Raw genomic sequence first — 25,758 nt, forward strand, 5'->3', positions numbered from 1 at the left:
CCGGGCAGGGCGGGGCTGCAGCCAGGGCTCCAGTCTCCAACTCATCCCCGCGTCTTATTCTGTCCCTTCTCACTCACTGCCCTGGTGTGACTGTACCCAGCGCCCCCGCTCTGTTCAGTGGGTGGCGGCAGGAGCCCCCAGACCCCAGCTTCCCATGTCCTGCAGTGTGCCTGAGTGGGGCCTGGGCACCCCCTCTCCTGGGTGACCCTGCTCTGCCTCCTTCCCGTCCTCAGCTGCTGGAGAAAGCAGAGGCGCGGGAGAGAGAGCGGGAGAAGGAGGAGGCGCGAAGGATGCGGCGCAGGGAAGCTGCCTTCCGAAGCATGCTGAGACAGGCCGTGCCTGCCCTGGAGCTGGGCACTGCCTGGGAAGAGGTCAGGGCTGCAGCCTGGCACCAGACACCACCCCCTCGGTCCTGAGGGCAGCGGTGCTTCTCCACCACCAGGGGCCCGCCCCAGTCATAGCGCAGCTCGCGGCCAGCTTCGGCCCCCTTCCTTCCTCTGCCCCAGCCCTGCCCTGTGCTCCTGGCGGTGTCCGTGACTGCCTGGGGCTGGTCTCATCAGCAGTGCTCTCCCGTTCAAGGTCCGTGAGCGCTTTGTGTGCGACTCAGCCTTTGAGCAGATCACCCTGGAGTCGGAGCGGATCCGGCTCTTCCGCGAGTTCCTGCAGGTACTGGAGGTGAGGCAGAGCTTCTGACCCCCTGTGTCTGTGCAGGGCCCATGAGCAGCCCGTCTGGCTCAACAGAGACCCCAGTGGCCGCCTACTCCCAGGGGCTGTCCTTGCCCTGAGGTCTGCTAGTGGCCTGGAGAGGCCTGAGGCCCTCATTTGAGGCAAAACCAGATTTTTGGGTGCCGGGTGCGTCCTGTGGCGAACCCTGGGGCCTTCCTTACCCCTCCCTCTGCCTCTACCAGACTGAATGCCAGCATCTCCACACCAAAGGCCGAAAACACGGCAGAAAGGGCAAGAAGCACCATCGGAAGCGTTCCCACTCGCCCTCAGTGAGTTGGTGGGCAGAAGGGATGCGGTGGCGGGGGGTGGGGGGGAGGCTGGACTGTCTTGGGGAAATAGAAACCATGTTGCTTGTTTTTTCCCTACACCGCTTCCCCTTGGAGCGAGATTTGAAAATTCCTTTGGCCCTGGATCCTCCTCTCTGTCCCCAGTTCCCAGACTTGAGGGCTTCTGGAGGCCAGAGAACCTGTACGCTGACATGTCTGTGCTGATCTGCCCAGGGCTCGGAGTCAGAAGAGGAGGAGCTGCCCCCGCCATCTCTCCGACCCCCAAAGCGGAGAAGGCGGAACCCCTCGGAGTCAGGCTCTGAGCCCTCTTCCTCACTTGATTCGGTTGAAAGTGGGGGTGCTGCCCTTGGAGGACGGGGCTCCCCATCTTCTCGCCTTCTCCTTGGATCAGGTGAGCCATTGGGAGTTGGAGTGGTTAACTTGGATGAGAGGAGACAGCGCCCTGAGGGTGGAGGGGATCAGGAGGTCTGTACCCATCGGAGTGGGAAGAACTTCCCTGCCCTGCTCTGGCAGAAACCGGGAGAAGGAAGGAAAACTACCAACAGAGACTTCCCCAGCTAGCTCCCTGTCTAAAGAATGAGCCACATCCCCTCCCCCCCGCCATGGGACTTACTGAGTATTTTCTATCTCCAGATCATGGCCTTCGGAAAGCCAAGAAACCAAAAAAGAAAACTAAGAAGAGAAGACACAAGTCGGTGCGTAGAGAAGGGACTGCTACTCAGGGCCCTGCTATGCTGAGAGAGCTCTTCAGCCGCCTCCCGGGCTATCCTTCACAGGAACTGAGCAGGCGGGCTCTGGGCTCTTACAGAACAGTCCTGAGAGCGAGACAGACCCTGAGGAGAAAGCTGGCAAGGAGAGTGATGAGAAAGAACCAGAACAGGACAAGGACAGGGAGCTGCGGCGGGTGGAACTCCCTAACCGCTCCCCAGGTTTTGGAATCAAGAAGGAGAAGGTGAGAGGCAGGCACCTGACCCCAGCCCAGTCTGCACCCTCCACAGGCCTCCGTGGCCCTCGGGGGAGGCTGTGGGTGAGCTGTGCCTTTGCTCCACCAGACGGGCTGGGACACGTCGGAAAGTGAGCTGAGCGAGGGTGAGCTGGAAAGGCGGCGGCGGACACTCCTGCAGCAGCTGGATGACCACCAGTGACCCGATGAGCCGCTCTGCCTCGGGTCTGTGTGAGGCCGTGGATCCTCGGTCACCCTCACTGTCTGCACTAGACTCCTTTCTTAGTCTGGTCTGTGTCCACTTTTCCTCAAGTAGCCCCGCCCCCAACGCCCCAACGCGCCACGGCTGGCACCTCCCTAGGTTGCTCGTGGTATTCCAGGGTCCTCCACTTCCCAGGCAACTAGTGCGGTCCTTGCCCTCAGCCCCAGACCAGAGATTGGGATGCCATGTGGAGCGGGTGGTGCCAGTAGAGAAAATGTGAGAAGGGGCCTCTAGGGAAGAATGACAGGTTGGTGACAGGCGGGGTCCTTAGCCTCTAGCATCAGTGCCTGCTCCTGCCTGCCTGGGCCCTCGGGCTCCACCACTCCTTCCTTCAGCCCCGGGACCCAGTGTATGTGTGTTTTGTTTTGTTTTGTTTTTGTTTTTTAAATAATATTTATAACATGGCCAGTGGCTCTTTTCTCTTCACCGTATCCTGCTGGGGCATGCTGGGGACTGGGCAGGTGCACACGTGGCCAGCAGAGAGCACTAGTGTCTCGTGGCAGGCCGGCCTCCCTTTGGTTGAAGTCCACCCAGCCTGGTTCCCCTTCCCCAGGCTCTTATGCTTACCTCCCCCAAGGAGACGGCAGGCTCCGTATGGCCTCCTTTCTGTCCCCATGGTTCAGGTCAGACTAAATGGCCACCCTAGGCACCCCGCCTCCACTCCCCCCGCAAAGAGGAGACAAAGTCAGGCCTGGTGCTTCAAGCCTTTGTTGGGAGAAGGAAGGTCTGGGATTTATGTACATGAGAGAAGGGAGGTGGTACATGTACAGAAAGAAGTGGGTTCCTGTATTCCCCTGCGGGGGCTGGGACAAACTTGCAAGAGACTCAGTAAACACCTAAGACCGCTGTGCCCCCGTCCCCTGCCAAAATACCCTAGTTGTGGAAAGGGGGTGAGGGTGCTGACGGTGCGCCCTTTCTCTAGCGATCCCGAGAGAACTTCTACCCCTCTGCCCACGCAACAAGGACAGAGTCAGCCTAGAGTGGAAGGGGCTAAGGGCAGTAAGCATGGTATCTCTCCTTTACCCTTATCACCAGGACCCAGCTGGGTGGGGACCAGGCTTAGGTGGGCCTTGCTCCTGGTAAAAGATGATCTGAGACTTGTAGGGTTCTGGGGTCCCCCGAGTCTGGATACTTCCAGACCACAGCTGACCATGAGCCTGCAAAAAGGAAGGGGGAAAAAAAAGAAGGGGTATCTGCATTCCCCTCTTGTCCCTCTGACCTAGTGACAAAGGGGGCTGTGGGCCCCTATACAGGTTAAAGCTAGAAGTGCCTTTTCCCAGCTCTGAGCTGACCCTTGGTGACCTTTCAGTTGGGAAATGAAGCTGAAGACCCTGGGGCCGAAGTGCAGTCCTGGAGGCACCAGGGAAGTGCCAGGCCCCAGGAGACCTCAGGCATGTGCAGCTTTGAGAGCTGGGGTGGACTCTGGGCAGAGAGCAGCACAGCCCTGCACTGCACCCTTGGCTAGTTCCAGGGCCCCAGGTCCAAAGGTTGGAGAGCTGAAGTGCTTCTGCCTTCAGGGGGTTCTTAGTGGGGGCCTGGAGCCCGCGGCGGGCCGCTGGGCGGTGCAGCACTCCTGGCTTGGTGGCGAACGACAATGGGCTGGTGGTGAAGGCCTGTGGGGAAGACAGAGGCCTGTGAACAGGCAAGGAGGCTGGGCCAGGCCCACCCTCTGTTAGAACATGCCCTTGAGGAGCAGCCCCATGGGCCGGGCCAAAGAAGAGCCAGTCATGAGGCCGAGGAAGGAGAAGCCTTAAGAGAGGCCAGAGGGAATGGTCAGGGAGCCTGCCGGGGCTCTGCATCTTCGGAGGACCAGGTTGGGGTGACTAGAGACTGCTGGGCAGCGCAGAGACAAAGTAGACTTGGCGATAGCCAGAAGCTGCGGAGAGCCCCCAGGTGGACTGAGTATCAGGAAACCAGTCAAGGGACATCAGTTGCCCCTGGGCAACAGCAACTGCCAGTATTCTTTATGGTGGGGGGTGGGGTGGGGTGGTGGTGGCACAAGTCACAAAAGATACCTAGGCCTGGGAATGGAGGGAGCCTCGGCCTCAGCAAGGAGAGGTGGTGTCCAGGTCCTGCCTGATGTGGAAGCTCCCTACCCCTCGGGGCTTAGTAGAAGCCAGGACAGCATTAGTGGGAGACACCAGTTCCCCAAAGGCACATGCAAGGGGACAAGCCATGCTTCTTGGAGTACTGGGCATGCAAGTGGAGAAGTACGTGCCCCCATCACCGTGAGGCTGCCAGAGGACGGTTCCAAGTCATGCAGGGGAGGAGGTGCCCGCGGGCCCAGGAGGAGCCCAGGGAGGTGGGCATGCAGAGGGCTGCTGTGGTGCCCGGTACCTGTCAAGAGCCCCAGCCTTGGGGGTTAACAGTTTGACTCATCATGGTGGGCTGCATCGCAGAAGAAGCGTGAGCCCCGCTTGGCAGTACGGGCCGTGAAAGGGACACTCTTCAACACTGTGGCCCAGGAAAGAGACACAGTGGTCAGGCCTCGTGGGGATGGGGTGGGAGGAGGGCCCAAAGGGGTGAGGTTGGAGTTGGGGAGCCAGGCCCAGTGGCCAAGCCCGAGGGAGGGACAAGGGCCCCACCTGTAATGATGTCCTCAATGGTACCATCCTTCCCCTCGTAAACAGGCCGATGCTCCTTGGCCTGGCGCCTCCTCAGCTCTGCGATTAGCTCCTGCTGTTGCCACTTGTTCCGCTGAGATGGGGTCTAGGGCCGAGCATTGAAGGGGAGGGGAGTCATCCCTACCTACCATGGCTGGTTCCTGCCCCAAGATGCGGTCTGAGGATGCCCTTGGTTATACACAGCAGCCCATCCCCCATCACTGCCTGGGAACCCCTTCCCAAAGCCCCTCTACCCATTGCTTCAGACTCCAGTCTCGGGCCCTTTGGGTGGTCTCTGGGCTCCAGTTTTCCATCTCTCGAGTTCTCCCTCCACCCCCTCCTAATCCTCTCCTCCAGGCCCCAGCTCTTGGTCCCACCCACCTTGGCATCCAGTTTCTTGGCTTCCTGAGCCAGCTGCTTTTCCCGCATTACCTCCTCCTGCTTCTTTCTAGCTTCATTCTCTTGTTCTGCTTCCTAAGAACCGTAGGGGGGTGGGACGGTGAGGCTCACACAGGCTGTGAGGGGCGGGGCTGCCACCGAGGGTGGAGAATGGGTGGCAGTGGGACCAGCAACCCCAGGTGGCCACCCTCTGGAGGGGCACTTCCTGCCCCAAACAATGACAGGAAGGGCCTGGGCCCCCACCCTGCCCACCAGTTCACAGCTGAGAGGCCTGTGGCCAGCTTCCATTGCTCCCTCCCAGGACTCCAAGGAGGAGACAGAAAAGGCCCAGACTTGGAGCCCAGCCCTCCCTCCCCCTACCAGTTTTCTCTCAGCTGGACTCCTTTGTAAAAGCCTCTATTCCGCTTACCTTGTAAGAACGAATGAATCGGACGAACACTGGGAAGAATACAGAAGGGGGTGTGGTCTTGGGACTCTCCCCGAAGTAGCGCACAACCGCATTATAGGCCTCCTGGAGAAGGGTTGGACAGAAGGAGTCGGTCTGGCAGAGCAGAACAAGCCTGGCTCTCCAGCAGGGACAGGAGGCCCACAGGAAACAGTGCTTGGGGCCAAAGGAGGAAAACCAGCAGCCCCCAGCCCCTGTGGAAGGGAAAAGAACCTGGGGCTCCCCAAAGTCCCCAGACGTGGCTGCTGGCCACCCTCAAATCCCCTCTCCCCCACATGCAGCCGGTCAACCACGTGAGAAATGTTCTTCAGTCCAGGGGCACATGGGTGGCACAGATCGTCATGTTCAGAGCGTGATCTCAGGGTCTACTTAAGACTCTCTCCCCCTCTCCCTCTGCCCCTCCTCCCTGCATGCACTTGTCCCCTCTCTCTGTCTCAAATAAATAAATCTTAAAAATAAATAAATAAAGTTGTTCTTTGGTCCAAGAAGCAGAACAAAGCCCATCTGGAGGGGCACAGGGCCTTGGCCCTCCCTGGCTGTTCGCCTGCCTCCACCCTTCGCCCACCTCGGCCGTCTTGGCGTCACGCTGGAGCTTATCCAGTTTGCCTTCGTTAGTGCTGAGGAAGTTCCGAAGGACGCTGTTGTCGTGGATGCCGCATTCCCGCCGAATCAGCTCCATGCCCCGGCCCAGCTCCTTCACGTCTAGCAGCACGTTCTCCAGGGACACTGTGGTCACCAGAGCCTGGGCTGAGGCCTGCTTGGCGGCAGCCTCGGGTTCTCTTGCCCCTGCTTCCTGAGCCACCTGGTGGCCACCGAGAACCATACACCCAGCTAACCAGGGCTTGCACAGAGGTAAGGGAAAGGAATGGGGGTTGTGAGCTCATGACCCCGAGGACAAGATAGCACAAGAAGGCAAGCCAGAGAGGCTGCTGGTCTCCAAAATGGAGCTGCCTCAGGCCTGGGGCAGACATATCAGCTGCCTTATGTCTGTGGGGACCTTATGATTTTTCTAAGCCCTTCACACATCACAGAGAAACAGAGTGTCTAGGGCCAGCCCAGGGGACTTGGGAGCAGAGAGCTGCTTCTGTCCCTCTGCCTGGGCCAGGCAGGGGCCTGCAGGAAGACTCCCTCTGGGGTGGTCCCTACCCATGGCCCCAGCGGAAAGCTTTGAAGGGGTCAGAAAGGAGATAACGAAAGCCAGAACCGAAGGGACCCAAGTGTTCCCTCTCCTGAGCTTCCTGGGATTGTCCTGGGCTAGACACGCAGGCAGGCTGGCCAGGCCAGGCTCCCCTCACCTGCCGCGGCCTTCTCCACGAAGTGTAGCTCATGCCAGAAGTTGGCCAGGTCTGGATACTTCTCCTTCACCGTCAAGGCGATGAAATGCAGCAGTGTCATCTTCCTGTCAGTGGACTTAGTGTCCAGCAGCTGGGAGAGGGGGGTGAGGGGTGGTGAGAGACAGGGCCGAACGCCACAGCTCCTCAGGCTTCCTGGCCCCGGAGTTGCCCCCGACGTCTTACCAGATCCAGGCTCTGGAGCTTGAAGCCGTACACAGCACCTCGCTTGCTGCTGTTCATATAGTTCCCCAGGGCAAGTATGATCTGTCCGAGAGATGCAGGGGAGGAGGTCAGGCCAGGCCCTAAAGGCTCCTCCCTCCACCCAGGCCGGCGGGCGCGTGTGGGCGTTCGCAACCCCTCCCCACCTCCAACATCTGCTTCAGCTTCTGGGAGGACTTGACAGAGGCAGAGGCAGCAATGATGGCATTGAGTTGCTGGAAGACGAGATGAAGAGTCGCGTCAGCCCAGGCTGCGATGGGGCGAAGTCAGCCTGACAGGGCGGGCGGGGGAGGGGACTCGCAAGTGGGGTTGGGGCCTGGGGGACCTGGACGGAGGCTGTACCGGTGTGAGCATCTGCAGGTTGTCCTGGAAGTTGCCCAGGAAGGCCATGCCGGCCATCCGCTGTGTCAGCCGCTCCACCTTGCTGAAGAGCAGCATGAAGCGGTCCTCGGCCGCCAGCTCGTCTAGCGGCTGCCGCTCCCGCTCATACTGCCGCAGCAGCTTCACCTCGGCCTCCGTGGGCAGGAAGCGCATCAGGCACTCCACGAAGTCTACAGGCAGCGTCTGGAGGTCAAACCTGTGCCGGAGGAAGGAGCCACCTCAGGTCTTGTGTCTGCCCGGTATCCAACACCCCTTTATTCTCTGGGCCCTGGAAGGCCTGAGGGTGGGTTCTGTGAGCAGGAAGCAGCCAGAGGCTGAGCGCCCATTGCTTCACTATCAGAGCATGTCTAACCATCCTAGGGGAACATTCCATGACCTATTTAAACACCCTTCAGTGTCTCCCCTCTACCCCTAGGGAGAAATCTTTACACCTAGGCGTGACTTATGAGGCTCAGCCTGCAAGACTTCTGCCCACCTGGGTCCACCCTGCCTCTCCTACTCTCCTCCTACACTGAAGTCATAGTCGATTTCCAGTCCCTAGGGCATCATGTTCTCTCTCCAGGCACTGAAATGGACTTCATCTACTTCCTCAGGTCAGGTCACAGGTGAGACTTCACCTCCTCCGGGAAGCCTTCCCTGATCACTAGGCTCAGCTACCTGGCCTTCTCTGTTCCCCCAAAGCTGCCTATACCTCCACCACCTGGGTGGTTATCACCCGGTGCTACTGGACTATTCCCCAGAGACTGGCAGCAACTTGAGTAAAGGTCTGGGCTGAATCTCCAGCACCTCCCTATGTGCCTGGCACACAGCACAGATGCATTGAGTTCTGGCCAAACCAGGGGATGACTGAGGGGTGTGAGATGTTGATGCCCTGGAATCCAGGGAAGGCCAGGATCCTGGGTGGAGAACTGGGTTGCCAGCTGACTGGGACCAGGACAAGGTCAGTGGGAGCCTCACGTGTGGATGGCCCTGCAGATCTCCTCTGCCGAGCGGCCAGCTTTGCGGAGGGTGATGGCCAGGTTCTTGGCACGATTGGCTTCCAATAGGGTCACCTTGCTGGCGGCCTTTTGCGCTGTCTTGTTCTTAGAGCAGATTAGGTCAAGAGTGGGGCCCTGGGCTTTCGTCTTGAACAGTTCTTCAAATTTGTCCAGGTCTAGGTCCTGGCAGGGGGTGACGAGAAGGGAAAATGCAGTGGGCTATCTGACTAGAAGACCCCCTGGGCAGTGCACCCGATGTCTGCTCAGCTCTGGTGCACAGATGCCTGAGTCTGACGGCATTTCTAAGACCAGAAGATCTGGCTAAAAGCGTGATCTGGTCCCCAGCCCACAACCCCACCGCTAAGGGCTCCAGGCCTTGCTACCTCCAAGATCTTCTCATCATCAAGTTCACTGAAGACAGTGCCGCTGATCTGGTTGGGTTTCAATGCTGTCCAGTTGAAGACAGGCAACCGGAACTTGGTCTTGATGGGTTTCTTGATGCGAATGGCTAATTTGGAAGGAAGATCAGTGAGGGCTGAGGACACTCTCCCTCCGTCCCACTAAGCCCTGCCCAGAGCTCGGGGGGCACTCACCTGACAGGCCTACTGTCAACACCACAGAGGGAGCAGCGCCAGGGAGAGGTGGGGCTGGGGGACACTTATCTGGGGGAAAAGAAATGCCACCGTGACGCAGGGCCTAAAAGACTCTTCAGAGATCCCTTCCCTGATGCCACCCCACCTGTGTGCAAAGTCTCCAGGGGAAAGAGAATGTGTGAATCCCTGCCCCTGTGGCTCCCAGGGGTCCTAACTCTGGTAGGGCAGGTCTCGCAGGCCTCTGGCCCACTATTTCCTGCTCTGGTCTGAGCCCTCTCCGTGGCCATCCTCAGAAGAATCAGGAACGGCTCCTTTACGATCCTTACAGTAGACCATGTCTACCCTTAGACCACGTCTACCCTTAGATACCCCTTCCCCAGTAACCTGAGACTCTTGCCCTCCCTCAGCGCTTTCCCACCCCACTTCACATCCTTCCACCCATGTCCCTGGCTTCTCCCTAAGGGAGGCAACCGCCACCTGGGGTTTCAGTGTGGCCCTGAGATGGGGCAGCCCCTTGGGGCTCCCACAGTCTTCCTCACCTGGTAACGGGGGCGGTGGCGGGGGCAGGGGAGGAGCTGGCGGTGGAGGCAGTGGCAGGGCCTCCTCGGGCGGAGGGGCTGGAGCCAGGAGGTCCAGGTCAGAGGGCAGCAGGCCCTCACCCAGCTCTGCAGGGCCTATCCGGGCCAGAGCCTCACTGCCCACTGACTCCAGGCCCCGAGCCCCAGGCTCCAAGTGGCATCGGCGCTGGAAGGCCTCCTCCTTCTCTTTAATGAGCCGCCGCAGCGTGTGTACCTGGTGGCTTGTGTTCTCGTAAGTCTCCTAGTGGGAGACAGTGGGGAAAGGGTAAGTGGAAGGCACACCTGGAGTTGCCCCTGAGAGTGGCCCTTCCAGGTTTCTCCACTGGGGTCTCTGGGAGGGTACCCAGAGGCAGAGAGCAGCAGGAACCCAGGTGGGGGCCGGGGAGCCTGGACTGCACAGAACGAGAGGTGAGCTACAGAGCCGCTGGCCCAGAAGGTACCCTCCAGGGTGCTTCCTCTCGGACCCAGCCTTAGATTCACTGGTTTCTCAAGGCCGGGGCCAGAAGCTGCTACTAGGCACACCTCCTGGGCCTGACTCCAGCCGGCCACACCGCCCTCAGCCCTCTGGGCCTCCACTGTTCCCACTGCATTTGACCTTGTGTAATCACTCCTGGGCAACCCCCTGTGGACAATACCCTGCCCTAGCCATCTCTGTATCCTCCATACTCCCTAGAACAGCACTCTGGACTCTCAGTAGGGTCCTGATGGATGTGTATCAAGCCCCTGGCCTCCCAACTCAGGATACCTGGTGGATAGTCTCTGAGCTACTCAGCCTGCCCATTACACAGGGGAGGGAAAAGCAGTAAGAGGGGCTGGTAGGAGGAGGCCTGGATGCCAGAGGTGCCTGCGGGTACCCTCTTGCTCCCACCTTCCTCTGTGAGCATCCGGCCCACTCTGGACTCAGGTTCCTTCGCCAACTAAAAAATGGGGTGAAGTCATCAGCCCACCCTCCTCTGAGTACCTCAAGTATGATCAAAGATCTGGATTTTCAAAGATTTGACATGACTCAAGACAAAAAAGCCAAATAAAAAACTATGATTTTCAGATGCATTTCTTACAATAGGATGGAGCTGACTGTATGAAAGAACAAAGAGGAGGCGTCTGGGTGGTTCGGTGGGTTAAAGTCTCTGCCTTTGGCTCAGGTCATGATCCCAGGGTCCGGGGATCAAGCCCCACATTGGGCTCTCTGCTCAGCTGGGAACCTGCTTCCTGCCCCCCCTACCTACTTGTGATCTGTCTGTCAAATAAATAAATAAAATCTTCAAAAAGAAAAGAAAAGAAAAAACAAAGAGATAAAAAACAAATTGATAAGAGAAATATTGAAAAAAAGGAAGAAGGAAAGGAAGAAAGGGAGAGGGAAAGAAAGGAAGAAAGGAAAAAAAAGAAAAGAAAAGAAAAGCCAAGCCAAGCCAGGTCCCCAGGCCCTGGTGCCCAGCACCAGTCAGGGCCTCCCTTCCCCAGATTACTTGGTACCTTGATGCTCTCTAGTTCCTTCTCCCGCTGCAGCAGCTGCTTCTCTAGCTCTGCCACACGCATCATGTTCTCATTCTCCAGGTCCAGAAGCTTCTCCGTGAGCTGCAGGATGGGAAGAGCAGGTCTGGCGCTGGCCCTAAAGCCTGGGTGCTTTGCACAGCTGGAGCCTCCGTCAGGACCTGGGCCCAACCCCCGCATGCGGGGCTCCTGAGGCCGAGGGGCCCGGTGGCTTCCCTGCATCACTCCCATGGGCCCAGGGTCTGAGACTCTGTGAAACAGACCACATCTGACTCTTTCAAGCCTGAGGCCACCTCATGCCCAGTCCTAGAGGTCAGTGCGTGTCCTAACCTATGAATTATCCCGGGCCTCGGCCAGAGTGTGTCAGGTTCTGAGGCTTCCCTGGGCCTCAGTATAGAACTGAGACGGCCTCGTTCTCTTCCCACCCTCAGCGGTAGTTCTGGCAGCAAAAGAGGACTACTTACGTGGGACACATGTTCCTCCAGCTCCTCCACCTTCTCCAGGGCCACGTTCTTTGTCTCCGCGTCCTCCAGCAAGCCTCCCACATCGAACACATTGTCCAGGTACGCCTGGATCTGCACCTGCAGCTTCTCGCTCTCTGTGTGCCTTGACTTCTGGGAAGAGCAGACACGGTAGTAGTTGGGGGAGCCTTCCGACAGAGACATGGCCCTCATCACCCTCCATGACCACTTCCTAGACGGGAAGACCCAGGGAGTTCCTTCTGCAGCCATGCAGATTCTCACCCCATGGAGCTGCCAAGTTAGACAGCGCCCCCTGCAGGAGGGCCCCAGGCCCCCAGGCGGTGGAAAGACAGGCAGGGTTCCAAGAGCATCCACGGCTAGGCTCTCGTAGAAGAATACTTGGTGATAGGACTAAGCCGATCCTCTGCCCCCAAGTTCGTCCCCGGCGGAGGCTTGAGTCCAGCTCACCTGCAAGAACTCCTCCAGCCCCAGCTTGGTGAACTCATACTGCAGGTGAACCCGGAAGTTCATGTCCTCTACTGAGTGCACCACGATGTTGATAAACTGCATGCAGGCCACCTGGGGAGAAGCCGCCCAGAGGGTCAGAGGCAGGGCAGGCCAGAAGAAACCCCAGAGCCCGGGCGTTAGAACCACTATCCTCACAGGGGTACTCAAAAGAGTGAATTAAAAAAATCTTTCTGGGAACAATAAGAGTATTTTAGCTTAAAAAATATCAAACTTAAGATTCAGTATACAGAAAGAAGTAAATTACATGAGAAATAGACAGAAATGAAGATACAACTGATTTTCTTTAAAGTTCAGCAGGTATTTCTGGAGACAACACTACGTAACTAAAGATTGGAGGCTGAAGGGAAGAGAGGCTAGAGGAAAAGTTTGGGCGAAGCAAAGCAGCTTGAAAGGAGCCAAATCAGGCGCAGTAAGGCCACACAAAGGGGGAAAGGAGGGGAACCCAAGACACAAAAATGTTACTGTCCTGAAGTTCCTAAAAGGTCTCTGGGGTAGGTGAGTAGACAAGGAGCACTTACTGAGTGGAGAGAATCATTCTAGTTTCTAGACAGAATATCAAGATAAGCTGTTTCTAGACAGAATATCAAGAACAGGCTTGGGCCTGTTCTCAAGGAGCATGGGAGCCTGCTGGGCATGAGCCTGACCCAGGCCCAGCTCCTCACCATGAAGTCGATGTTGCTGTCCTCATTCCGGAAATACTCCATCAGCTTCTCAAAGCGGTGTAGCTCCTTGCATACCTAAACAAGCAAACTTTCTCAGTGAGAAGCTCTAGCCCGTGCAGAACCGAAGCCCTTGAGCCCTGCTCCCAGGAACATCACAGCAAAGGGACTGGTTCAGACTAAGCTTAACCATGACTCTTTCTAGGCAAGGAAACATTTGCGACATATAGAAGAAAGCCTGTAAGCGTTAACAAGCTCTCCAAGTAAAAAAAGCCTAGGACCTGCCATTGCCTTGGGTCACTGGTCTTGCCGAGGGTACCCAGTAAAGCCTGGGCCATTAGTCTGGCCTTTAGGGGCCTATGGGGGGTAGGCCAAGAAGAAATACAGTTGCTCAGTTATTGAAGGAAGGAGGGAGGAAGGAGGGAGGTGGGAGGACATAGCTGAGGTCCTAGTGGGGACACAGGAGAGGGTCCAGGGTGCAGGAAAGCCCCTGTGCTGAGAAGGGTCCAGAGACTCTGCTTAGCCTCTGGCTTCAAGGAGGAAGAGCCATTTCCTGGCTTGAACAATGGATGCTAGGGAAGAGGTCCAAAGAGGAGGAAGGGGTGGGACCAGCAGCTGCGACTGGACGTCGAGGAATCCTGTGTTCAAGCAGATGAGGGTTTCAGAGTTAGGCCCAGAAGCTGGGGAAATTCCAAGTAGGAGCTTCCTCTCCCCTCACCAATAACAGCCAGCAACTCAGGACAATCCTTGCTTGCCTTCTCCCCACACTGCAAACATGCCTGCCTTGGGTTCTACCAGTGGGTTCTCTGCCTCAGAGCCACTTGGGGGGCCCTCTTAAAGCACAGGTCCTCAGCCCCCCAGGAGTAAGTTTAACAAGCTCCTCAGATAGGCAGATGCATGGCTAGGTTAGCGCCACTGGACTGCAGCCCTCAAGTGAGGGCCTCTTCAGGGGGCCATTCGGGAGCTGTCTTGCCATAAGATCTGGTAAGGCAGAAGTTCCAGTTTTGGTGCAGGAAAAAAAAAAAAAAAGTAGACGGGGCAGGCTTCTTAGTTAAGCACAGGCTGTGAAAATCATCACTGGGCTGTGTGAGATCAGAGCAAGGGGGTGCTTCCCTAGCTGGCTCCCCACCTCCTCAACACACGCACAAATGTAGGAGACTGACCTCTTTGAAATTGTCAAAGGCAGCAAGAATGATTTCGTGACCTCCCCGCACCAAACACACAGCTGCCAAGAGCTCCAAGACAAGGGCTTTGGTCCTAAGGGGTGAAGAAAAAGGATTAAGCTCCTAGCTCCCCACCCTGGCTGCCACACAGTTTGCCTCCATGAGGAGGTGAGCCCTTTCAGAGCGGAGACAGCCTCAGAAGTCAGGGGAGTGGGTTTCGGAAAGAAAGCAGGGGAAGGAAGTCTTGTCCCTCACTGAGCTGTGCAGACCAGAGGGAAGCCAGGGACATTCCCCGTCCTCTGGCGGGGAGGTGAGGGAACAGAACCAAGGCTCTGACCTAGGCCACAGGCCCCCGGAGGCCAGGCAGGCATGACTGCATGTCAGGGCCAAGTGGAGCCCAGATCTCTAGAGCCCTGTGCACAGTCAAGAGGAGAGGGGAAGGAAGGAACTCACCTTGGATTCTTGTTGTTGAGGCTGAGTGCGATCTCATTGACAGCGTGGGGGTGGGACATGACCAGGTTGAAGCCATACTGTAACAAGGGGAAAGGACAGAAGGAAGGAAGACCTTCATGGTGGGGAAGGCAGCTCCCTGCTGGACCTCCTGGACTGTTGGCCTGGTGCCCTCCCTGCTCTTTGAGTTCAGCAGATGAGGCAGGATGGGTAGAGCTTCAGCGGCTAGTGCTGCCCACTTACCTGATAGTTCATGATGGCTCTGAGGCAAAGGATACAGACGTGGACATCATCCTTCTGGCTCACCAGGCGGGAGTTCTTCAGGGCCCTGCGCCCAGGGAGAGTGCTGTACCTGGGAAGAGGGAGCTGCTGGTGAAGGGTCTAGGAGTGCTTGCCATCACCCTGACAGCCAACAGCTGGCTGTGCCTCTGCAGCGCCCAGAAAGGGGAACAGGGGGCCTTGAACTGACAGCCTCGAGAGCGATGGGGGAGGGGCAGTCAGGGTGCTCAGTTGTTTTCATCTCTCTGCCGTTGGCCTTTGGGAATAACTATCCAGGATCCCAGTTTTATAATCAGTGCCCAAACCGTCCTGAGCCCAGGGGCCCTCCGAAATACAACGGCAGGTGTGCAGGCCTTCCTGGGCCTCAAGATGGATCCAGGGAGATGTTCATCTGAGCCTTCCCTCCTCTTCCTTCCAGTCGCTGCATCTTCCACGAATTCCCTGGGGCAGGAGCATCTTGCCTCCCATCCCACTTCTATGTCCCAGAAAGGCAGACCAGACCCCCCAAGACAATAGGAGGGCCAGGGGCTACCTCTTGATTGGCCCCCAGAGATGTTCCATGAAAGAAAGAGGATGCACAAATGATGTGTACTCAGGCATGACGAGAATGACGAGCAGGGTCAGAGGGACAAAACCCAAAGGAAACCCGGAGAAAAGCATGGCCACAAGAGGGACACAGACCACAGATAGGGGCACAGGGCCCAGAGGACAGCCTCCCTGGGTAGGAGGGGCTCTGAAAAGTCATCTGGTCTGTCCACCTGCCTCCAGGCAGGACAGCTCCTAAAGTACCAAAAAAAATAAAAATAAAAATAAAATAAAATAAATATCTATCTATCTATCTATATATATATATATATATATATGAACACAAGGCAGGCTTGGAGAGAAAAGGAAGAAATGAAGGGAAGGTAAGCAGTGGGCAGGTTGGGTGGGAGCTGGTCTCGGAGCAGCTGATGGCGCAGAATGCAGAGCCAGAAGGCAACAGACATGAGGGCAGGAGCTGGATCACCGGTGACGACCAGGGAGCTGCAGGAGGGCCGGTCCCATCCAGGAGGCCAGCAGGAATGGTAGAATGAAAAAGAGGAATGGGGGGAGCTCCTCGAGGGGGAGTGTGGAGAGGGGAGAGCTGGAACCCCAGATGGGGCGGGCACAGCCGAGGGCGATATACTTACCCAGGACAGATTGCTGGGCAGAGTCAAGGAGACAGAGAGGACAGACCAGAGACAGACTGGCAGGCAGAGGGCAAGAGAGCTGAGCCTGGAAGCAAGAGTGGAGGGAGGAGCAATGAGCACTCACCCCTGGCCCCCAAGACCGGGACTGGGGGCTAGGCAGCAGGCGGGCAGAGCGAGAGCACACATACCGGAGCACAGACTGGCGCGCAGAGCGAGCGAGGCTGTTGGTGAAGGGGGCTGACAGGGCGCTGGGTGGCTGCAGGTCCTCGATGGACCTGCTCCAGGACCGGAGCTTGTCAAACGCACCATCGTCACCACTCTCCAGACCCTCAAAGTCAAACCTGGAGCAGAAGAGGACACACAAGCGCACACACAAGAGAAATTCAGTGCTAAGCCCCCTGGCCTGACCACCCCCACCCTGTAGACCTCAAGGACAGTAAGAAGCAAGGATGGCAAGAACAGAAAGCGGAATTGGGCAGCAGAGACTCAACCCTGGTCGGGAGAGCCACCAACACAGGACAAGGGCAGCAGAGGCACAGGGAGCAACCTGGAGAGGGACCTGCAGGGATGGGAGTGCTGACAGGGGTGAGCTGTGGCTCCCCGCTGACCAGGCAACTCCAGGAGTGATCTCTTGGTGGGCCCCAAGGGAATCTTTCTGCACTCCCAGCCTTAAAGACCAAGTCTCAAAGAAGCCATGGCTCCCTGTGGAGAATCCGCTCTGTGGAAGTGTGGTAGAGAACTGGCCAACGTTGGTCTTGCTGGTTGGCTAATGGCAGCGGCCAAAGGGGTCTCTCAGTGCCCTGAAGGGGCCTGGCTGGTTCTGGATTGGGCTCACAAGGGCAGGTCTGAATGAAAGGAAATGGGGGTCCCAGCCAACCTAGAGTGGGAGAGGCCACTAGGTTCAAGAGTACCATGGTCCCATCCCAGCACTGGGGTTTAATGGCTGGGTTTTCTGTGGTTCTACTTGAGACCACTAGGTTTTCTGGAATAGAAGCTCCTTGGGCTCCAGCTTCCCTGGGGGAAGAAATCACAGGTCGAGGGAGTGGACTGGGGTCCTTCATCCCTACAGGAGTTGGAATGATTTCTGTCACCTTGTACTTCTCTGACTGCCACCAGCCATTTGGGAGTACGGCCAGAACAAGGAGGATGGCTTGAGATCACCAGGACCTAGTCCATTACAAATCCCAAAATCAGGGTATACCCACTCTGGGAAACCAGCCCCACTTTTCCTTCCTGTCCTCTTCCCCCAAGTAGGTCATTAAGGACTGAACAAGCAGGGGCCCTCCTACAGGCTCCTCCTCCGGGGAACCTTCTGCTCAGACATTCATAACCCCAAGGTCAAAGGCAGAGAGGACAAGGCTTTCTGAAATAGGAAATGATATCTGCAGATGATTGAATGTTCCAAAGGAGCCGGGGCAGCCTACAGAGCCCCGAGGATGAGAAGTTTAATGGGGCTTTCAAGTAAACACCAGAGGAGGCTCCCTGACAGGGAACCTTGCCAGCGGCTTCCCTCAGTCAGTAAGAAAACTCCCTAGCACCGGTACACGCAGTTTACAAATCAATGTCTTCACCCAAACTCTGCTTGGCTTCACCCTTTTCCTTCCAACCCTTCCCAAAACACACTTTCTCTCCCCTTCACACCCTCTCTCTACCCTGAATCTTTCTTTCGAAAACAGAGTCAAGAGCACAGCTGTGGACACTGCAAGACTGAGGATCCAGCGTATTTTGGTTTCAAGCAGCTGGGATTTGTTTGCTTTTTGAACGAGAGATAGGCTTATTTGGAAAAATGATCTACATCTTTTTACTATAAAAGCTCTCAATTTTTAAAAAAATCACTTCAGCAAATGTTTTTCATTTCTTTCTATAAAAAGAGTCGTTTTTAAAGGGAGAGGAGGATCACGAGGCAGAATTCTGCAGGGATGGGAATGGGGAGTAGGCCACTCTTGGTTTTAAGGAGGGATGACCTGGGAAGAGTGACAGGCCAAACTGAGGAGAGGCGTTACTTCGAACCCCTAAAGAGCTAAGACTGAAGATCTGGGGACAAAAGAGAAGGGCCATGGGGTAAGGACAGTAACAACAAAAGTGAAAGCCAAGGCTAGGACTGAGTCCCAGAACTGAGGAGTTCCCCAGGACTTGGGACTTTTGGTGCCAAGGCTGGGAAAGGTCACGGACAAACTGGGATGATCAGTCACCCAAGGGCTGATTGAAGTCTTGGCTCTAAGTCTGAAGTATTCCCCAGTCATCACGTGAAAGATCAGTATAAAATCTCTCTTTCCCTATATTCAGGTAATTACGGTAGGTTACACCACCTTGAATAACAATAATTAACCATAAAGCAGCTAGGGCAGAACAGACTTCCCAACACTACTGGGGCTTTACACACATTATCATCTCAATCTTACAACAACCCTGGAACACGGATCCCCTTTTCTATAAGAGGATGCAAATGTGCTTGAGGACACCCTGAGAGTCAAGGACATAACTGAGACCCACGACCAGCTTTGTGGCTGTCCTAGTCGAAAGTGCTCCTTTTCACTACCTCATGCCACCTTCTCATCCACCCATTCCCCCAACTGATTGAAAAGGACTCCGAATACTTCATTTTCAGTCTGGGTCAAAGGTCATGCCCACTGCTCCCCGGGCTCTGCTTCAGCAATGACCTGGAGTAACCCTCTCACATCTGGAGACCCAAAGGAGATTCAACTCTCCAAAGGCAAATGAATGACTCCCATGGGGCGTCTCTCTCAGAAGCCAGGACATTTCCTTGGACTGCTCTCAGCTTGGAGTCTGGATCCTTTGGGTTCGAATCCCAAGCTCCCTTTCCATATCTCCCTCCTTCTGCTTCCCAAAATGTACCTTCTGCTCCAGCCACCTGGCCTGCTTCACGGATCCCAGACATCTCCTTGGCTGCCTGCCCACTCCCACACCACTGCCTGGGCTCTTGCCTCCTGGCCTGGGACTCCCATACTGCAGTCTCACCCTTCCTCAGCAAATCAGAATAGGACTGTGTCCTCCCTCGCAGTCCCCAACCCCAACCCCAGGGAGGTACTCACATGACCGAACATTGGGCAAAGGACAGGTAATCCACCAGCACATCCAGGCCTTTGTTTTCATCATTCAGAAACTCCCGAACCCATCTGCAGATAGAGGACACATAGTGGAGGGGTTTGCTAAAGGGGGTCGAGAGTGAGAAGAGTGAGGGGTCTCTGACCTAACACCCACTCCTGAATCCTCTGGAACTTAGCACCAGGCTGGGAAAACTCTGAGGTTCCAAACCCATGGCAGACCCATCCATGGTGACATCAGGGGCCTAGACCTCTGCTAGGCCAGGGAGCCAGGGATGGGGAAATGTACAAGGACTTCCAATACCATGTCAGGCACACAAGCTTTCAGGTATGCTCTCCTAAACGGCCAGGGCCCTGGCTCAGTCAGTTTAGGTGTCCTTGGTGTCTAACACAACACCGAGTGTGCTGTCCCTACTTGGTGTTTATTGGCGGAATTGTGGGGAGGTGGGGAGGCTGATCAAGAGCATTTACCACAGACCCTTGTGCACAGCTGTGCCTGACGAGGGCTAGCACGTCTCCAACTGGACTGAAGTCTTGGTCGAAAAACAGGAAGGAATGGCCAAAGAGAGCTCTGGAACAGAGACATGTTGGGCCAAAGGGCCCTTCTACCAAGTTCAAGGAAAGATAGTTTGGGCTAAGAGGGATATGCGGGAATTCTGTGTTTGGTCAGGGTGAGTTTGACAGAATAAGAAAAGGATGGAAGAGTCAGGGATTCGAGTAATTCCAGAATGACTATGACCACTCAGAGCCAGACTGAGGACTCAGGCCCCTTCAGCCAGAGAGGCAGGAAGGTGGACAACAAAAACCCTAAAGACAATGGCCCTGGGCATTTCCACCCTTAGGCCTTTAGGCCTCTTGGCCTCAGATATCCCTGGAAGGAAATTCAAAAGCCAGTCCCAGGAGGGCTATTACAGGACAGGTTCATTCCACAGCACAGAGAAACACAAAACTCTTAGGATAAAACCCTGACTCTCCTCAGTGCTCTGTTCCCTTGGCTATCTGGGGGTCTTCAGAGGCAGCTGCACCCAACAGCCCAAGAGGGCTGCCTCTCCCCCGAGGCTGGGAGACCAGCGCCATGTTTGCCGGCCACACCCTGGGACACAGTAAGAGCTTGGGCTGGGAGCACCAGGCTCAGCTGAGGCTGACTGACACCGGAGCTGCCTGAAGTTAGCTTCCTCTCTGGGGGCCGACAGGCCTCCCGTTTCCTGTCTGTCTGCTCTCCAGCTCCCCACCCCCTTCTCATTTCCTGTCTGAGTCTACACTGCTATTTTCGGGATCTTGACACTTTGAGGAGAGGTTAAAGGGCACTTCAGCAAGGCAGAGAAACCAATACAAACCCGAGAGAGGAGGAGCTGGTAAGGCTCTGGAATCCCACTTCCCAGCCCGTCCAGCTCCAGGGCCAGAGTTCCCATTGGGCTGGCCCTACACACCCGGCTTCGGCAGGTCCTGGGGTGGATCAGGCTGGGACAGAAGCAGGAGCTTCCTCTCCCCCGCTTGCCCTGGGCTCCTACCAACCTGGAGCACCCACACTCTGGCCCGACAGCCTGACAAACTCTTCTTGCCTAGGAATCTGGGAAGGAGCCTGACCCTCCCACATAACTGCCCGGAGAAGCAGTTCAGACGACAGGAGCTCCTAAAATGCCAGACGCTAAACTGTTCCCTGGGAACCGAGGGCCAGGTCCAGACCTCTAACTCGTGTGCCAGCTGCCAAGAGGCCCCAGGCCTGGGAACCACGCTGCTCTCGCCCCAGCTCCTGGCCGGTGGCCAGAGAGGCAGGCCCCAGGTAGAAAGGGTGAGCAGAGGGGAGTGTCGCACACAGCTCTGGGGTCCTCTCCTGTGAAGAATGGGCTCCATCCTCTTGTGGCCAAGACTTAGTAAGAAAGAACAGAAGGCCTGAGAGGGAGGGGAGGGGAGTAGAAGGCCCTGCGGGGTGGTGTGAAGGGCGGTAGGTGGGATTTGGAGTCACTCTCTGTCTCACTGCCCCATCCCCTCCCCTCTCACACACAGGGTAGCTGAGAAGGCCCTGCTACTCCTTCTGTGAGGACTCACCACATACAGCAGGAGGCTGAGTTTCATGTTTGCTAGCATGTCAACTTCCACTCTGGTTCATGGATGGGGTGTGGAAGCCAATTCTGGCCACCAGGCACAGCTGCTGAGGCTAGGAACTATCCCTTTCCTGTTCTGTCCTGTGCCATTTCCCCCATGACTGCTGCCTCGGCAGCTGGCCGCAAACAGGTAGCCTCTCTGAGAGCCCCAGGCAGGCCCAGCCCAGCGTGGACAAGTGGGCGGCCGCCACGGGCAGGAGGGGAAAGGCAGATGACGTCATTTGGCTCTGTCCACCCCTGCTCTCAGGAAGCCCAGGACCCTGGGGACGGCACCTGCCCAGCCACCCTCTCCCCCACCCCAGGCTCGACTTCTCACTCCTGTGAGCTCTCAGTATCTGTGCCAGACTCCCCGGTCAGGATTGTGGCCCCACCTGCCGTCCTCCATCAGGTTTCCCTTGCTGTCCTCTGTGTACACTCTCTCTGTCTCTATCTTGCTCTCACTTTCACTACATATACTCTGACTGGTTACAGTTTTAGAAAACCGAGACCACTTGCCATCTGTCACTGTACCTTACGCATTAGCCTTCGGCTTGTTCAGCAAGTTCTGGTTCCCCACTCAGAGACTAGCAAACAAGACCCATGCCGTTCCTAGGGACCTGTCAATAGGCTGGCGATACCACGGTCTGTAGATGCAGAAGACATTCAATTCCTGGCCCCCACTGCCTTTGATCTACTTTCTTGGTGCCCTAGGAAGCTGCTTCTGCTCATAAACTGAGATGGTCTTGCAATCAAGAAAATAGTCTTCTGGGCACCGCACAGTCTAGGAACGAGGTCTCAGCTACCCAATGTAATATGCTCCCCCATCCCCAGCACTCTCTGGGCTCCCTTGGCCCACCCCCAGGCCACAGGCAGACTGGAGTCTCGGCTGCGACGAGAATGTCGTCTACTTAAAGCCACAGGCTGAAGACCCCAGGAGAGGCCCCAAGCTTGCCAGCAGCATCCAGTCAGCAGCTGGCAGAGCCAAAAGGGAGAAAAGCCAGAAAAAGAGCACTCTGAAGCTCTGGGGAACCCAAAGCCATTCAAGGGGCGACCGTGCCTCATGACCGGGAAATCAACAAGCCACCCATCCTCAGAGACGCCGGATCCTGATGGCCAATTCTGACTCACCCAATGTGGTTGGTGCGAAGTGAGATCTCCAGCTCCCTCAGTACTTTGGTTGACTCCTGCACTCTCCTCCTGAACTTCTGTAAACATGGAATTTCCTGTCACTATTGGAGGCCCCCGATCAAACTTTACAGCACAAACAAAAGGGGTAGAAAAGGAAAGGGAGGGGACTTGAGAGGGCAGTTACAAGCCTTCCCTCTGTGAGGAGCCAGCCACTCCAGGCCCATGGCCTCAGAACCCAGAAACCCAACTCCCATTGCTCAGAAGCGGATGTCCCACCCCCCAGTCACAGGGTCTGCCCCCCAAGCCCCACAGGACTATAAGGGGCAGCAAGGTGGGGCCTCCCTGCCTCACGCTTCACCTTCCGGGTTACGCTGGGGTCCAAGAAGCTCTGGAGTTTCTGGATGTAAGTGTGGGGAGGATTCTTCACCTGGAACCGTTCCTGTGAGGGAAACACGCATGTGCTCACAGACACCCACAGTTTGAGGAGAGTGTCAAGGAAGTCAAACCCTGATGGCGTTCAGTGTGAGGGGACCCAGACTCCTCAAGTTGTCAGCTAGTCCTTAACATCATCCAAGCCAGAGGCTCTCTTCCTTGACTTATTTTCAGGCGCTTCTCATCTACTGCCATCTTCCCCTTCTCTGATTAGTGATCTCTGAGCCTAAAATATTTTTCTATGTCGAAAATTATTTTAAGAGCCTGCTGCTTGCTAAGATGTGGGTATTAAAGAGCTGCTAACACCAAAATAATGGGGCAATTGAGAAATGGTGTTCACTGCCTAGCTAACTGATGGTCTGGGACTAGGAGGGCCATGGAGAGAGGAGCGAGGCTTCGTAGAATGCAACCTCTTCAGCCCTAAACCCAGACTTGGGGTTGCACTGGCTTTGCAGTACTAACACGTTCAGGGCTGGAACACACGTTCTGTTCCTTGCCCAGACCTCAGGCCCCAGGCCCCAACCATCGAGGCAACCTCAAATGCTGAACCTGCTTTTGGCCAAGGTCATCCTTCAATCCCCTTCCACGAAGGGCACGGGATCATGGGACTATGCCTTCCCCATTTTGGTCCAACCCCCGCATCAGACCCAAGAGAAAACTCGAGGAAAACTCTTCAGTGTTCTGGTCCTATTAGGGCCTTCACCACTGCGATATCTGCAGAGTTGAGGGGTGGGGGGAGCTATGCGGGGCTCAGGGAGAATGATCTCATGTTAGCAAATAGAACCTAAACACAAAATGAAGGCAAAAAGTAAGGTGTGAGAAAGAGTCAAAATTATGTGACCTGGAAAAGACTGGGAGATCATCAGTTAAAGAAACTCAGTGCCAACAGGTGACTGTTGTCCAATCCCAAGCAAGGGTCACCAAGCTTGCCAGCTGTGCTTAATGCAGAACGTGAGGAAACGGGCCTTCCCTGGAGAGGTGGGGAACTGGACTAGGAGCTCTGAAGCATAATTCCACCTTAGGTCAAGCAGCCTGATTTGGGGGGCAGTGGAACATAACAGCTAGCACAGATAGGGTCGGCTGCTTTGCCCTGGTACCAGTGTCAGGCACGGAACTGAGCCCCAAGTTCTTCATCCATAAAATGTAACAGCACTTCCCTCAGGGGGGTTTTGTGAGGATTAAACGAGATATTTCAGTATATATAAGTCCTTGGTCCCCCGTAAGTACTTAATAAATGCTAGCTATTCTGGTTCTGTTCGGGGCTTGAAAAGAAATCATAAATCTGTGAGCGTGCCAGGCGAAGCTTCCATGCCTCCCGAGAGGTAAGGAAGTAAAAGTGAACTCTCCTAGCTATGCAGACAGGCCTGTCGGAGTTCAGAAACTCATGACTTGTGAAATTCAAATGCATGCAAGGTAAAGAGCCAGGCCATGGGTCTCAATTCTGCGCTAAGTAATAATCTCTCTAGTCTCTTCTAGCTCGAAACACTGTTCATGTAGGGAGAGCTTCCAATCCTCATATTCTGAGATTTGGGAACAGAAGACAACAGGGTACTCGGTCTGCTCATTCTTAGATGCCTGTCAATAATGAGAAAAACCTGAGGTGCCAGGGCTGGGGCAGAGCGAGCGAGAGAGAAGGTCCTTTGCTCTACCCTGCCAGGCAGGGCCCTCACCCTGGGGAAAGGCAGAAACAGGCTCTGTTGGGAAAGACACCCAACTCCTCTGCAGACAGCCAGCTGGACCTACACAAACTTCCTTCAGGCTGCTGCCCATCAGGAAGAAACCAAGACAGGTCTTTGCAGGAGTCAGAGGGGAACTTGGCCTGCCAGCCCTGTGTCTGTGAAGAGAGCCCTCTTGGTACAAGAAGTGAGCACTGACTGAGGCCAAGCCCAGGCCAGGGTTTCTCAAGGGACCTCAGGGCTTCGGTCAGTGCCTTTGGCCCTGCTGCCTTGTCCAGCCCAAGACACAACCCCTACTCCTGGGCCTCGCCCCAAGCCCCGTACCTGGTCACAGATCAGATCCCACTTCTTCTCATTGTCATACTGCCGCAGGAGCCGGGCCTTGTCGGGAGGCAGGTTCATGGAGCTCTGAGGAGAGAACCTGAGTCAACAGGGTTGAAAACTCCCTGCACCCAGAGGAGAGAAAGGGAGAGCATGCAGGCCTTTCCCCTCTTGGGCCCTCGGCTTCACCCTGACACTGTGGCTGATAAGGAAGGCTCGGAGAGGCGCGACGGTCCTGCCTCCCCTTCATATTTAGTTCAGTTTGATTGAGCAATGTTTTCCAATTTAGTGAGTTGAGATTAACTTTATTTTGAATGAAAACAAACATTAAAACGGAAGAGGCTAGAAGATACGAGAAATCCCTCCAAGTAGGAAATACAATGTTTCACGAAGCTTTTGTTTCTTTCCTACTTTAAGCATATACATATACATAGGGCACACACACCAGTCATGCCATAAAATGTGTTTCTTAACTTGGGACAGGGCAAAAATGTTTGAAAGCTACCGTCTAGAACAGCAACTTTCAATCTGCTTCTCCCCCACAGCCGGAGGGATGCCTGGCCTTCCTGTATCACACACGACCATGGGTGGACACCGAGCCAGCCACAGCCTATGTGGATGCCACGAGTCTACCCCTTTGCCCCATATCAGGATGCAAGTACATGAGAAGGATACTGACATAAAGATAACAGCTCATTTTTTTAAGGAAATAATTTATAAAATTTCAGTTCTTTAATTTTTTAGTAGCAAGTTACTTATGACACACTTCCCAATTAATGAAGACACAGGAAAGTGTCCCAATCCCTTCCTGAAAGACACTCTAACCTGGAATACAGAAGGGCAGACCAAGAGTCATCTTATTTTGCTCACTACTGTTTGCTGAATAAAGGAATAAAAGCGGGCATGAGTGAGGGAAGCCCAAGGCACCCATGGGCTAGTCCTATGCAGGCCAGCAGCCCTACCTTCCCCTCCTTGATCCCCACCCAGCCAAGCTTCTCTTCTAGCCAGTGGGGCTGCCTTCGTTGCAGGTCACAGCCTTTGCCTCTAAAGGCAGATCGCTGCACCTGCCCCTAGTGCCCATACTCCCGAATCAAATATGATC

The 25,758-nt window shown here is 55.7% G+C and overlaps 2 protein-coding genes across 3 annotated transcripts in view; one reads left to right on the forward strand and one right to left on the reverse strand.

Annotated features, from left to right (window-relative positions):
* The window catches only part of PRPF40B (pre-mRNA processing factor 40 homolog B), a 20,292-nt gene extending 17,669 nt beyond the window's left edge, over positions 1–2,623 (forward strand). Inside the window, exons 20-26 of the mRNA XM_080811060.1 lie at positions 234–371; positions 580–675; positions 909–995; positions 1,227–1,404; positions 1,647–1,708; positions 1,822–1,965; positions 2,066–2,623. Coding sequence (XP_080667186.1) covers positions 234–371; positions 580–675; positions 909–995; positions 1,227–1,404; positions 1,647–1,708; positions 1,822–1,965; positions 2,066–2,158 — 798 coding nt within the window. The 3' untranslated portion in view covers positions 2,159–2,623. The remainder of the gene's footprint in view (positions 1–233; positions 372–579; positions 676–908; positions 996–1,226; positions 1,405–1,646; positions 1,709–1,821; positions 1,966–2,065) is intronic.
* Positions 2,604–24,737, reverse strand: FMNL3 (formin like 3; the record flags this gene model as incomplete). 2 transcript variants are annotated; one of them, XM_080811058.1, is made up of 26 exons in its annotated part: positions 2,604–3,831; positions 4,556–4,672; positions 4,804–4,927; positions 5,203–5,295; positions 5,630–5,731; positions 6,231–6,391; positions 6,961–7,090; positions 7,183–7,263; positions 7,365–7,433; positions 7,561–7,795; positions 8,557–8,759; positions 8,960–9,084; positions 9,170–9,238; positions 9,709–9,988; positions 11,221–11,322; positions 11,703–11,849; positions 12,168–12,278; positions 12,890–12,964; positions 14,050–14,143; positions 14,503–14,579; positions 14,743–14,851; positions 16,139–16,291; positions 19,004–19,087; positions 22,228–22,304; positions 22,586–22,666; positions 24,660–24,737. In XM_080811058.1, 25 exons carry the CDS (start codon positions 24,735–24,737, stop codon positions 4,581–4,583), a joined length of 2,952 nt encoding a protein of 983 aa, XP_080667184.1. In that variant the 3' UTR covers positions 2,604–3,831; positions 4,556–4,580. The 2 variants fall into 2 exon arrangements, with proteins under 2 accessions (XP_080667184.1, XP_080667183.1); XM_080811057.1 differs by lacking the exon at positions 4,556–4,672 and having other exon boundaries at positions 11,703–11,852.
* Between the last annotated feature and the right edge of the window lie 1,021 nt (positions 24,738–25,758).

The sequence above is a fragment of the Martes martes genome (genome assembly GCF_963455335.1).
Source record: "Martes martes genome assembly, chromosome: 8".
Taxonomy (NCBI): domain Eukaryota; kingdom Metazoa; phylum Chordata; class Mammalia; order Carnivora; family Mustelidae; genus Martes; species Martes martes.